This window comes from Scomber japonicus, chromosome 5, assembly GCF_027409825.1.
Source record: "Scomber japonicus isolate fScoJap1 chromosome 5, fScoJap1.pri, whole genome shotgun sequence".
Lineage (NCBI taxonomy): Eukaryota > Metazoa > Chordata > Actinopteri > Scombriformes > Scombridae > Scomber > Scomber japonicus.
The window spans coordinates 30,712,875-30,726,782 of NC_070582.1; the positions used below are offsets into that span (position 1 = coordinate 30,712,875).

Consider the following 13,908-nt stretch of genomic DNA (forward strand, 5'->3'; position numbering starts at 1 on the left):
AGTCATGTATGGTTTGGGGCCCTTTGTTTCTGTGTATGTCTTGTGGTTATTTGCCATTGCCTGTAATCATATAAACTGATATGTTCAACCAATCACAGATAATTTCTTTGTTACTTCAGAAACTATAACAGATCAAGTTTGTTCTTTGATTGTTGAGATGAGCCAATGCCAATTTTGTGTGTTGTGTCTCATTATTGTAGTGTAATCATTTTCTAATCTTAAACTCAGCAGTGTATAATTTCATAGGCATGTTTGTATTTCCACAACAGGAGCAGAATAGAAATGTTTGTTTTTCTAAAGTTGCAGACATAATATCAAAATTTTAGACTAGCTCTCACCATTGGTAATGTGTCCATCATTATCTCACACAAACACACTCTTTGTCCCACATTTCGTTTGCTGGGATCTGGTCACGATGCCTTTCATCCTTGAGTGAGTGGCCTTCTGTGACGGTATGACTATGAATTTTTAAAAGACTAGTCAGCCGTTGTGACCTCATCCCCACTTCCAGACATTGTCTCAGCTAAAACGATTTCCAGTTCAAAGAGGTCCTTATGCTTTTCAGCCATATCCCTGAAGAACCAACCTGCTCAGAGTCAACAGAGTTAAGATCTCTCTTCTTGTGTGAGTGCAGCTGAGCCACAAACTCCTAAGCAGTATCATAGGGGTTATTTATGAGAACTAAAACTGTTGTCATCTGTGTGAGCTTCCAGGCCGGTGATGGTGATGATACTAATGTGACGTGTAGCTTGATCCATCCTGTATCTTATTCATGTGGAGAATCTCTTTGACACTGCAGCAATGCTCTGACTCAGTCTGACACGCATCTCTGAGGACTTTTGCTGAACATCTCCTATTATATTACTCACACTGATATCAAATCTGATCTAAAATGTGCATACCTGCCTGTTTACTGCTGTATCATATTGTGCGAGGTGTTATATTTGACTGTGTGTTTGTAATAAATAATACCGTCCGATTGGAACTGATGAAGGAATACTGGCATGTGAGGTCTGACATTACAACCAAGCAGCAAATGTCACTGAACCAACACACGGCCTCATGTTATTTTACACTAGTTGGCTACTTATCTGTACTTTCTTATGTTCAAGTTATGTTATGTTCTTATGTTCAAATGCAGGGCTGTGCAGAAAGCTTTAGAGGGGCCAGATGCTCAGAGTTAAAAACATAGAACAAGATTTTAAAACTCCATTCCTCAACAACATTTATAGGATACCCTGTTGAATTATAGCAACCCATATTCAAACAGCATGTAACCACATCATACTTCATCATTATCCTCCACCTGATGAAATTACTCTTTATATTTCAGTGTCTGTCTTGCATCTCAAACATAGAGGAGAAGCGACCTCTTCTGCCTCCATGGATGAGCCTCCTCTGCACTACAATGTGTCTAAAGAAGGACGACTCAGGAAAAGTCATCCATCACACTGGGTGGTTACCTTCTGCCTGTTAATCTCTGTCTCTAGTGGCCACCATAGACAGGCTGAGTCAATAAAATCAAAAGTATAACAATGGCTTCATTGAAGGACTATTGTTGCCTTGGACCAAACCTCCCACACAGCACATACTTCCAGGATGTGTTGCCCTCTAAAGCTCTACTGATCAAGTTATGTTGAAATGATTAGCCCAGAGGTCTCGTTAACAGATTGTTTTTCCATCATCGATGGAATTTTTTAAACTTTTTTATGTAACTTCAAGTTGTTCATACCTCTGGCCAGTTGGTGGCGAGCGTGCATATTGATGAGCTATTACCTAGTCTTGTGTCTCGCGGCCATGACCTCGTTGTCTAGGTGGCTTTAGCCATTGCTACATATTATAACAAAAGGTCTCAACAGCTGAGTGTCCAGAGTTTCGTTAAACAGCCAGATAACTGTGTCTGCATTGATAAACGAGATGAAAAAAAATGACTGATGTGGTGGAGGACATGAGCAACAACTGATGGCCAGAGAGGACTTGATGAATGAGGCGGAAACAACATTCAGTGAGGCTTTACGTGCCACCAAGTTCTGTGGCATCACGCTCACACAGTTCAATTTTGCATATTGGGTAGGCTAAAACTATTTTAAAAATTCCCTCAGGAGCATGTGGGCATCATTCCTGACCTCCACACTTGACTTAACACATCTCACTATCCAGTTGCCGACCACATATTGAAGAGCTGAGGACCGGATGTTTTGTAGTGAATTTTTACGATCCTGTCCATCGAAATGGTGGACGATGAGAAAGTCTAATGCAACCACTGGTTAAGACAGGGTTGAGGTCATGGGTACGGGTGTCAGCGTATAGCAGCTTATCCATGATGCAAACTGAACACTGCCCAACAGAAGGAAAGTGAATTCTCTGTGTTTCAGACTGCACAGACCTGGACAACACCAGCTTAAAATTATACGACAATCTTACACCATGGTGCTGTTGCTGAATTGACAGTGATAGTAAACTATTTCTCAGATTCACTTTTTTTTGGTCCAGCCAAAAAAAAATATACACTTTCCAGGTCAATTTTCTAGGTCACAAGATGTAGACAGGTGTGGCAAGAAGTTAATTTTGGATCTTGCCTTAAAATATCTTCAACAGAAAGAGACTGAGGGCAAGCTCTCCTGAAGCATAACTTAATCATCTGTGCTCTGCTGTCAAGGATCAACCACACGGAGGAGGTGCAACAAAGCCGTCCAGCTTTAATCTGAGGAAAGTGACACTTCTGGAATTGCGAGTGTCACACCTCCTTCATCTCACTGACAAGTACGAGAATATAGAATAGGGTTCATGGCCAAATGATATCACCTTCCCTGGCACCTTTCCTTTCAAATTTTCAGTGGTATGAGAATGCAGATGCAAGCAAGGGGGACAGGATGTCAGTGTTGATAATCCAGTATTGTTTTGAACGTCCACCTGCATCAGTGTTTTCTTTCTTTCTTTGCTCTTCCGCTGAATTGCATTATTTTGTATCATCCTCAGGCATCTAAGTGTGTAACTGGCAGTAGGCAACAGGATTGATGTCTTTGTTCCGATGTCCCAGTGTGCACCTGTGTGTTACCGTGTCAAGGCAGCCCCGAACCGACTGATGTCAGGATGTTTGCAGTGACGGTATTCTTCACGCAACGATACACGGCCTCTATAGGCGGTGACATCAACATCAGATCTCACACCACCGCCATGCATCTTTGATGACGCGCCAGACATGCAACTTACACTGTGACGGGCACACACACACACACACACAGTCTCAGAAGTCCACCATGTACACTCCTCCTCTTCAGCAGACTGTCAACATGGATCAACTTGCATTGACTCATAAAGAGACTACTAAAAATAAGACTTGTGTTTGGCAGGATAGGAACAAATAATGCAGAACACGGATCAAAACACAACATCACATGTGAGGAGGCTGATTCTCTGAAGATGCAGATGAGACGTTGTAGCCAAGACTTCATTTTTATCTCTTAGAAATAAGTATTCTTTCTGCTTTTAATTTCGTGTAGCTCACACTTATGCAGTCACGCAACGTGGGAATGAATGGTTGTAAACAAATGTTAAAATATGCACTGTTTCATGACCTGAATCTCTTCCTCGCTGAGTCTCGGCCTCACCATAGCCAGCAATGTAACATGGCACCAGCCAGAGGGGCCACCTGATATGTTCAGCAGAGCCAGGACATCTCATCTCTGCTTAGCTAACCAAATGGAAAATCCAACCTAAATCTGAATATGTACATGTTGTCCATTTCTTTGAAAAAAATTTTTTTATTATTCTTTCCTACATTTAATAGGTTTTTTTATCACAAAGATTGTTTTTTTTAATGTTTCTTAAAACCTGATGATTAGTGACTTGTCTTTTATTTTGATGCCTTTGTGAAGGCAAAAAAAAATCCTCTATAGATAAATAATATGATTATAACAATAAACAAAATACACTTTTCTTCATTCTTAACTTATTCCTCTGTTACAAGTGCATTACTCTTTATTATTATGTAGCATTTTGAATGACTTCTGCTGGATGAAATGTGCTGTATTAATACATTTTGACAGTTTAATTGATATGCATAAATACAGACAAATATATAAATCAACCAATAAACTGAAAATTGATTTAAGAAATGATTTGAAGTGAAATCATTATGAACTGTTGTATAATTTTTCTTGTTTTCATAAAGTATAGTATGCCCTCAGAAGTAAGTTTTTATTTCATAATGGAATTAATAATACTTAATAATACTTTTCTTTCATGACAGTGGCGTTCTCACCGCCTCTTTATATTTAAGCCATTTGCAGCTTATTTGAGTAAACTCAACTACCAAATACAGCCAGCTGACTAGCTAGGCAGATTTGTGAGATTGGATTTTTACTCTGCACCAAAACCAGTGTTAACAGCAGCAGCTAATTCAGAGTTATCTCTGGAGGAGTTTTGATTCCAAATGTGTTCCTCAGAAAAAGACATAAAACTCTGTAGGAAGAAAAAATACAATTTTCTTTTTAGTTGTTGCCAACAGAAGCGAGCTAGTTAAGTGTAAATTGTTGAACCTTCTGAGAAAGGCTAAGGATGTGATGGACTGAAAGCTGAAAGAGTGGCTGGCCTGACAAGTGAAATTACATTAAAAGCATAATTACAAAAAGGTTAGTCATGATTGAATAAAAACATGTGAAAAAGTGAAGTTTGAACTTCCATGTACATCCATGTAATGGAATAAACTTGAAAAATCTATTCAAATGAGTATTTTTTTTCCTGATGCTGTATTTCTTAATTTCATATAGGCCTACAAACAACACTTTGAGATTCAGCTTCATGGCCTCAGATTTAAAGTTTTGTCTTCTCATAAAGTGATACAACATTGAGCATTAACAGGTGACATCAGCATGGACTTCTGAAGGTACAGGAACATTTAATATGCTCATATAACCCTCATTCAAACATCTCACCACCCGCTCCATCAGCCTCCACTTCACTGTCAATGAGAGTAGAGTCACTAATAATGTTTTTATTTTAATCTAAGAGCAGTTTTGTATTTTCTGTGCTCCCTACCTGTAACGTTAAATTATTCTCATTCAAAGCTGCATGTCGACTTCACAGTCTGGTCTTTTTGTATCAGTGACAAAGCATAAACACATAAACACATCAGCCCCTGGCTGATAATGTAATCTGGCACCGGCTCCGAGGACCAAGCAGAGTGGAGGAGAGGAGTGTGCCAAGCACTCCGGAGGCTAAATTTACTCACCCGCTCTAACCCCGGAGCCTATGCAGATTCTATTAGCACTTCTGAACAGTTCAGTACACCATCAGTCTGCCGTTCTCCATGTGAATGATGAGCATGGTTTGTGTAGGTGGAAAATGGGAAGCCGCACCTCGCATAGCTAAAAGGATCCAAAGCGTTAGAGCGTACTGATGGCAGCGTAGCTCTATTATAACATGATGCAGCATGTTCAGGTATAAGTGCAAGTTTGCATCCTTTCAGATTTGCAGTTGACCGTTTCCTACACTCAACCAGATAATGTTCTCTTTCCATGTTTACCACTTGTAAGACAGTGATGCTGAATCACAGGGACAATAGCACTTTAAAATTCCCATCCAGAGTGGAAACAGAGTGCCCCCTGTTGTAAGCTGCCACTATGACCCAACAGCTGGCTTTGTTCACATTTTGAATTTATTGTAGATTTTACTTCCCCTCATTACCTCAGCGACTCATACAAGGGCAAAAACAATGCAGGTAGTCAAAGTGTTTGAAAGCAATAACAGCTTGGTTCACCAGCTGTGAGAACATCCAAAAAGTGTCTGTTTTCATTTGAAACAGTAAAAACACTGATTATTTTCCATCTGGGCACATTGAGAATAATTAAATTAATTAGGACTAGGGGTTTAATAAGTACATGAAAGGCTCTGCTGCTGTCTGTTTGATGAATGGAATGATGAAATGTATGTCATTTGCATATATATTTAACATACTTGAAATTACTGCTGAAGTATTGTCAAATCCTGTCAAGCACCCGCACCATCACACTGATAGCAAAATAAAAGCATGTTTAAAGGTTTGTTTCGCTCAAATTATGATGCAAAGCCATATCATTTTTCGCATCTGAAAGATAGCACATGCACTATAAGTGTGTGTATGTATCTGTGCATCTGAAATGATGTTTTTTCCCTCTAAACAGCATTCATTTAGCCTCTCATCCTCGTGCGCTCATCTGAAACTGAAAAAATTAATCCCGGATCAACAGTCTTTCTCAGAAGATGTTTGATAAATTACAGCCCTTATCTTTACAGAGGAACGGCGTTCTCTGCAGTCTGTTGGGCATTAGAGAAGAGCTCTCACCAAAGAGCGATCTGGTGTTAATCATCTCACGCGGCACCGGAGTGCATATTTCTCCTAAATCCTTACGTACAGCAAGTGAATCACGCACTGTCCCATTTAGCTGAGGATAAAGGAAGAGTTTGTCCCACTTCTTAATGTGTGTTGACTCGCTGACGTACAGCTCGGAGGAGCATAATTAAAACACAGAGGACTAAGGAGGGGGATACTATCAGTCCTCTGTGTGTTGCTGCAACATTTTTATCAATGAACAACACGGTAAACAGATGATCCGTGCTCGTGTGATGTCTTGAGGAAGATGTTTGTGGATTCTGAGTGACGTGGAAAAGTTTGGCAGGTCCAACGCTGACCTGATTAGCTGTTAGACAATTGACCTAATCTGATTTCTGAATTTAGGTTGGACTTTAAGAGTTGGACAGAAAGGGCTGTAAAATGGGTCGATGATGCAAATACAAGCATCAGTATTCAAATAGGACACAACTGTGACACCACTCACAACAAAACCCTCATTAAATATTCTGATGAGTTGACCATCATAGTAAATAATGTGTGAATGTTAATATGATCGCTAACAACAATAAAGCTCCTCTATGAACATGCTGTGTGTGTGTGTGTGTGTGTGTGTGTGTGTGTGTGTGTGTGTGTGTGTGTGTGTGTGTGTGGCCCTGCAGTGACCTTCTCACGCCTTCCTCATGTTACAAAGTCTTTCTCTTTTGTCTTGTCTCACACTTTAAGCTTTGTGCAGTACAGAACTGAAATGCTTGGTGATAAATTGATGATCTGATTACTAACATTTGATGCAGATTAATTTTCTGTCAATCATTTAAATCTTTTTGGCAAAACTGCCAGAAATTCTCTTTTTTTCTAACTTCCTGGGTCATCCCATATATCAAACTAAATATATTTGAATTCAGACATGATGTTGTTGATTGCAGCCATTACACTGTTTATTCCTACATTAGGAATTTGAATGCTTGTTCACTATTGAACTCATTTATTTGACTGTGGTATCACTATAATATCCTTTTATGTGGACTAAAATACATTTTGGGGATGAGCTGTCTTCTGACAGTTTAAGATTAATCGTTTTTCATTTTCCAAAAAAAAAAGGAGATTTCACTTTATCATCACTCATATTAAATGCACTTTTTTACTTTTTGTATAAGGTGAAGCTGTTATAAAACTCTCAGTAACCTAATATATTGATTTCTTTTTAAATAGTGCTCACTTTAAATAGTGTGTGTTATATATAAGTTTCAATGCCACAAATATTCACATTTTTTGTGATTTAAAACAAAAAAATGTAAAAGCTCACTTTTAGAGACAGAGAATGACGGAATGTTCTGCTTGATAAAAGACTTTAAAAGACTGTCAATTGCATGCTTTTTGACTAATTTATTAATTTCCACTAATCCTTCCAGGACTAATAAGGCTGGTGAGGATCATAATCAGACGCTGCTTTGGATCAAACTTTCATCATATTAAACACCACACCGTGCTGACCTTTAATGTGCTCGTTGACGACGCTCTCCAGCCGGTCCAGCCTCTCTATAATCCTCAGGGTTTCCCCTTTACTGTCCTCCTCCAACTTTCTCTCCGCCTCTCCTCCACCGACGCTCTCCGCAACTTTGGGACCGCTGTTGGCCACATAGTTGGTGATCCAGCCGACGTACAGCAGACACACGATGTTGGTCATGCCGCTCAGGATTACGCATGTCGACACCAAAGTTTTAGTTCTCCTTGTGCACAGCATCGCGACATCCCTCCATGGGCTTCTTCTTCTGGTTCCCTGACGCGTGCAGGCAGGCAGGCAGGTGGAAGGATAGATGGATGGATGGAGAAAAGACGCACTAGAGAAATGTGTCCAAATCAAACTACCAGTGATGCGATGCTGTGTGGAGTCAGTCCGCCTCTGCGCGCTCTCAGGTCCCGGCTGAGGTTTTGCTAAATCCTCCGGAGGCTTTTTAAAGCTTTATGCTGCCGTAATAATAGTATTTCTGATAATGATACTAAAGCAGGAGAATCCCCGCTGAGCAGCCAGCGACTCAAGCTGCGCTCAGCCGCTGCAAAGCTGTCAGACGCAGCGCTGCAAGCCCACCCCCCACCCCCCTCCTTCCTCCTCCCCACCGGCCTGTAGTCCTCATACAGCCCAATAGGAGGGGAGAAGGCGGGCTCTTGCTTGCCTCTGCCCCCCCTCACAGCTGGAGTACACAGAGGAGGGTGGAGGGGAGGAGGGCAATAAAGTGCATCGACCCAGGAACGGCACAGTTAAGTCATTGAAATAAAAGCGTTGCATTTATGTCTTATGTGAGGGTCCGTTCATGTATGTTTGTGATGCTTACACTATGTGAACACGTTTGATTGTGATATGAAAGTGTGTTCAACCACTGTAGATTCTGTTATGGTAGAACTGATGTACAGCACCTGTAAGCGCACAATTACAATACAAAATTAAAACTGCAAGCAGTGATGAACGGGCCCTCGCGCCCCCATGCACCGCCCCGTACTCGCATGTCGGTGCGTGTTGCAGTCACATGGCAGACACAGCGGGCACGTAGACGTCTTGGCACCTGGGCTTGTAATGAATGTTGTGTGATGGGGCTAAGTCACATTGCATGTGTCCACTAGGTGGCGCTAGAGATCACCCACCAATTATATGTCATGTTGCAGTGTATGATGTGGAGAACACATCCTGTAAATTTCATATAAATCGGATAATGTTTGTCATATGAGGCTGACTTCCTGTGTCCAGTAGGTGGCGCTGTGTATTTGACACAGTATTGATGCATAGATGTGTTCAGGGCGGGACCCTCTCCATGCATGATGAATTTGGTGTAGACAGGACAATGTCTGTAGGAGTTATAAGGACTTCCTGCCTCATGGCGAAGCATCGAAATTGTCCGCACAGCCACGCCCAACAGGAAGAAGTCATAAAAAAGATTTTGATAAGTGGCGTTATGTCTTAGCTGAGTCAATTTCAGGTGTAAATACTTAAGATTATGAGAGTAATTAGTGAAAGAATGAAGCAAGTGACTTCCTGTTGCCAGTAGGTGGCACTATGACTGTCACTAAATATGAGACTGTACATGTGTTCAGAGCAGGACGCTGAACACGCATATTAAATTTGGAAAAGCTCAGACCATGTGGAGTCAAGTTATGAGGGTTTGAAATTTCATGGCGAGACATCGAAATTCGCCATGTCACCATGGCAACCAGGAATGACGGACGAAAAAGCTTTTGATAACTTTTCATCTCCAATGTCTCAAGATGATTTTGTGTGAATTTGAAGTGGATGGGATGAAATCCCTAGGACTAGTTTGTTCAAGTATGATGCGTGGAAATGACCAAAACACTCACCAAAATTGAGCATTTTTCCCAAGATGGCCGACTTCCTGTTGGACTTAGGGTATGGGTCTAAATTGCGTTTTTGTGCGTCTGGAGATGATACATAAACCTGCCGAATTTCATTCTTCTATGTCAATCGGGAAGGCTGAGGTTCAATTTTGAAATATTCAAGGGGGCGCTATTGAGCCGTTTAGTCACGCCCATCCCATTGAAGTACATAGGATGTTAAATGAACCCACTCCAGATGTGTGTGTTGAGTTTCGTTACCGTAAAGGCATCCTTTGCCTCTGAAAACTGTAATCGTATTTTCATGGCGTTGAATGCGTTGTCATGGCAACAGTATTTGATGATGGGTCATGAGTTGCAGAATGTAGCATCACCAAGGTCTTATGTCTCAGCTGAGTCAATTTCAGGTGTAAATACTTAAGATTATGGGAGTAATTAATGATCAAATGCCGCAAGTGACTTCCTGTTGCCAGTAGGGGGCGCTATGATTGTCACTAAATATGAGACTGTACATGTGTTCAGACCAGGACACTGAACAAGCATATGAAATTTGGAAAAGCTGAGACCATGTGGAGTCAAGTTATGAGGGTTTGAAATTTCATGGCGAAGCATCGAAATTCGCCGCGTCACCACGGCAACCAGGAATGATGTGGGAAAAAGCTTTTGATAACTTTTCATCTCCAATGTCTCAAGATGACTCTGTGTGAATTTGAAGTGGATGGGAAGAAAACTCTAGGAGTAGTTTGTTCAAATATGATGCCACAATTTGCATTAAAATCAATATTTTGATTCAAAATGGCCGACTTCCTGTTGGTGTTAGGGTATGTGTCCAAGAGACTTTTTGGTGCGTCTTGACATGTTGAACATGTGTACCAAGTTTCGTTGCTCTATGTCAATCTGTGGCGAGGGGCTCGATTTTCTTGATTTTGCAGGTGGCGCTAGAGAGCCATTTTAGCACGCCCGTTTATGCAAACCATAAAATATCAAATTTTTCGCCGGGTCTGGCTTGCGTGGAAACTTTGGTGACTTTTGGGGCACGTTCAGGGGGGCAAAAAGAGCGTTGTTTTGGGAGAAAAATAAAAAACGGAATAATAATAATTAAAACTGCAAGCAGTGATGAACGGGCCCTCGCGCCTCCATGGACCGCGCCGTACGTGCATGTAGGTGCATGCTGCAGGCACACAGCGGACACGTAGACGTTTTGGCACCTGGGCTCCTAATGAACGTTGTGTGATGCGGCAGAGACACATTGCATGTGTCCACTAGGTGGCGCTACAGATCACTCACCAGTCATGTCATGTTGCAGTGTGTGATGTTGACAAGACATGCTGTAAATGTCATATAAATTGTATAATGTTTGTCATATGAGGCTGGATCCTGTGTCCAGTAGGTGGCGTTGTGTATTTGACACAGTATTGATGCATAGATGTGTTCAGGGCGGGACTTTCAACATACATGATGAATTTGGTGTAGACGGGACAATGTGTGTAGGAGTTATAGGGACTTCCTGCTTCATGGCGAAGCATTGGAATTGTCCGCACAGCTACGTTCAACAGGAAGTAGTTATAGAAAAGGTTTTGATAATTGGCGTTATGTGTTAGGTGAGTCAATGCCAGGTGAGAATATGTAAGAGTATGGGAGTAATGAATGACACAATGAAGCAAGTGACTTCCTGTTGCCAGTAGGTGGTGCAAGGATTGTCAGTAAATATGAGATTGTACATGTGTACAGAGCAGGGGGCTGAACAAGCATGTTCAATGTGGAATATGTCAGACTATGTGTAGTCAAGTTATGAGAGGTTGAAATTGTAGGGAATGCACAAAGTAACAAATAGATATCAATTATACGTCATGGTGCAGTGTATGATGTGGGAATGACATCTTGTATATGTTATAAATATATATGAGATAATGATTGTGATAATGTAAGTTTATGAGTGGCAGAAGAAATAGATACAGTGTTTAGTGTCTCAATATAAACTTTATTTATTATATATGAATCAAAACCAATCTTTAAAAAACAATAAAATAGAGCAATCAAAGTAAGTGTTCACATAAGTAAATGTAAGTAGCAAATGAATAAAAAAGAAATAAAGAAATACAAAGTAAATCACTAGACATCAGTTCGGTCAGTGTCGTCAGGGTTGTTGTCTGCAAGCATAGAAACACATATAGAAATACACAATTATCAACATAACCAAAGGTAATCATACTTTACAGCTACTACTTTAACATATATGGTTTATTGTGTTTAGAAAAACAATGACTTACAACATTATAACAACATGTTAAAGACAAATGAGTATGAAAAGATTGCTTTATAATGAACAACATGTGATGTGTTGTAAGTTCACTTTATGTATTGTTTTTGTAACGAACAATAAACACTATAAATATTATGATTACATAATATAACTGTGTAGTGTTACAGGCAACATATGAACAATTCCTGATACGTACACAAGTAATAGTAATACATATTGATTATCAATAGAAAATTACATGATCAAAGTACAGTAATGCTGATGTCATGATATTATAAGTAGTGTGTTTTGATAACCTGAACTTTATTTGTAGGAGAAATGATGATCATGTACTTAACCATACAATTCTGTTGTTGCCTGGAGTTGTTTAGAGGAAATTAGCTACAGTGGAGTGGCATGTATGTGTGTATAATGAGTATCATGGTGCAGTCAAGTAAGACTTTATATAATGTATTATGTGTTGCCACAGTAGATAAATGTATTAGTATGTAGTTATTCAACATTGTTTCTATTGTTTTGTGAGCGTGTGGTGGCATGTGTAGTCAGGAGATAACCCTGTTGATGTGTAAATAAATGTTTGTAATACAATACTAGAGGATATCAGCATAATGATAAAATGTTGGGTAAATGATGTAGTGTGGTGGCAGATAACGAGGTATATAGAGGTTGTGCTGTAGTGGCTTTTATAGCTGCACTTTATGGATATATGTGTTGTTAAAGAACCATTTCAAGTGACACCAAGGTTGTGTGGTTGAGTATATGATTGTATTATATGGTAGAGTAATGTTCTGGTAGTACAAATAATTATGTAAATGGAAAATAATGTTTGACAAATTGACACTTCAAACACCATAGATATAACTTACCGTTTTGGCCAGGAGGGGTGAAATGACAATCTGTAAAAACAGTATTTATGAGAATGAATCTTCTAATGGAAACTGTATACGTTGATTTTATAACAAACACATTGAGGAAGTGCATAACAAACATTAAATACTGTCATCACACAAATTATATTATAAAAACTGTAAATGGTACATTGAAATTATAATGTAAGTGTTTATATTGATATAAATTTTGTATTTGAAATTGCTTCCTCATAGTTTACAAATATGACAACATACATTTTAAACATGTTTTATCTATTGACATAATTAAACAAGTTATAAACTGACAATGTTAATTATCATAAGTATTTGAAGTGATACAACAAAATATGTATAAACACTTACCAGATTGGGACATTGCTATTGTTATTTCAAGGCGTTCCACCTTTTGTTTTTCTTTTGCTAGTTGATTTTTTAGATGAAGGTTTTGTTGTTTCATTGCTCGGTGTGAGCGTATGTACCGCGCCAGAATGCGGAATATTTGGACAAACATGTCCGTGATCTTGTTATATACTGGAGCTCTTTCATAGCCCCGATCCTGCAGTTGTAACTGAAACAATAAAATATATATTATGAGTTTCTTACACATCATAATACAAATGGTGCAAGTATTCATTAAACTGTAAAAAGTATCGTAAGACATTATGACATGGGAAATTGTCTTTTACATACACAAAGACATGGTAAATTACATAAGGTATGAATGATATCTACTGAAATGAATGATTTATATATATAAGAGAATTACTGGAAGATAAAGTTTTGTAACAAATAGTGCTCACTATCATCTGTTATACTTACACAAATGAATTGGCATTGCTGCTGGAGAGCGTCCACTTCTGGCTCTCCGACAGATGGAATTTTTGCTGGTGAGCGTGCCATCTAAAAATCATTCCAGAAAAATACATAGATATTAAGTATGTTCAATATTTTTGTGTATAATTAAAAATAGTTATTACAAAATGCTGTACAACAGTTTCTGTGCGCGCGTCACGTAAATTGACCAATGAAATATTAACATCAAATTCAGTCTTGTGGCGCGTGTTTTATTTCGTATTTTTTATTTGAGCCAAAAATTGAAATAT

At 39.4% G+C, this 13,908-nt stretch overlaps 1 protein-coding gene across 1 annotated transcript in view; it reads right to left on the reverse strand.

Moving 5' to 3' along the window:
* Window positions 1–8,075, reverse strand: part of LOC128358906 (polypeptide N-acetylgalactosaminyltransferase 18-like) — a 157,779-nt gene extending 149,704 nt beyond the window's left edge. Inside the window, exon 1 of the mRNA XM_053319309.1 lies at window positions 7,826–8,075. Coding sequence (XP_053175284.1) covers window positions 7,826–8,075 — 250 coding nt within the window. The remainder of the gene's footprint in view (window positions 1–7,825) is intronic.
* Between the last annotated feature and the right edge of the window lie 5,833 nt (window positions 8,076–13,908).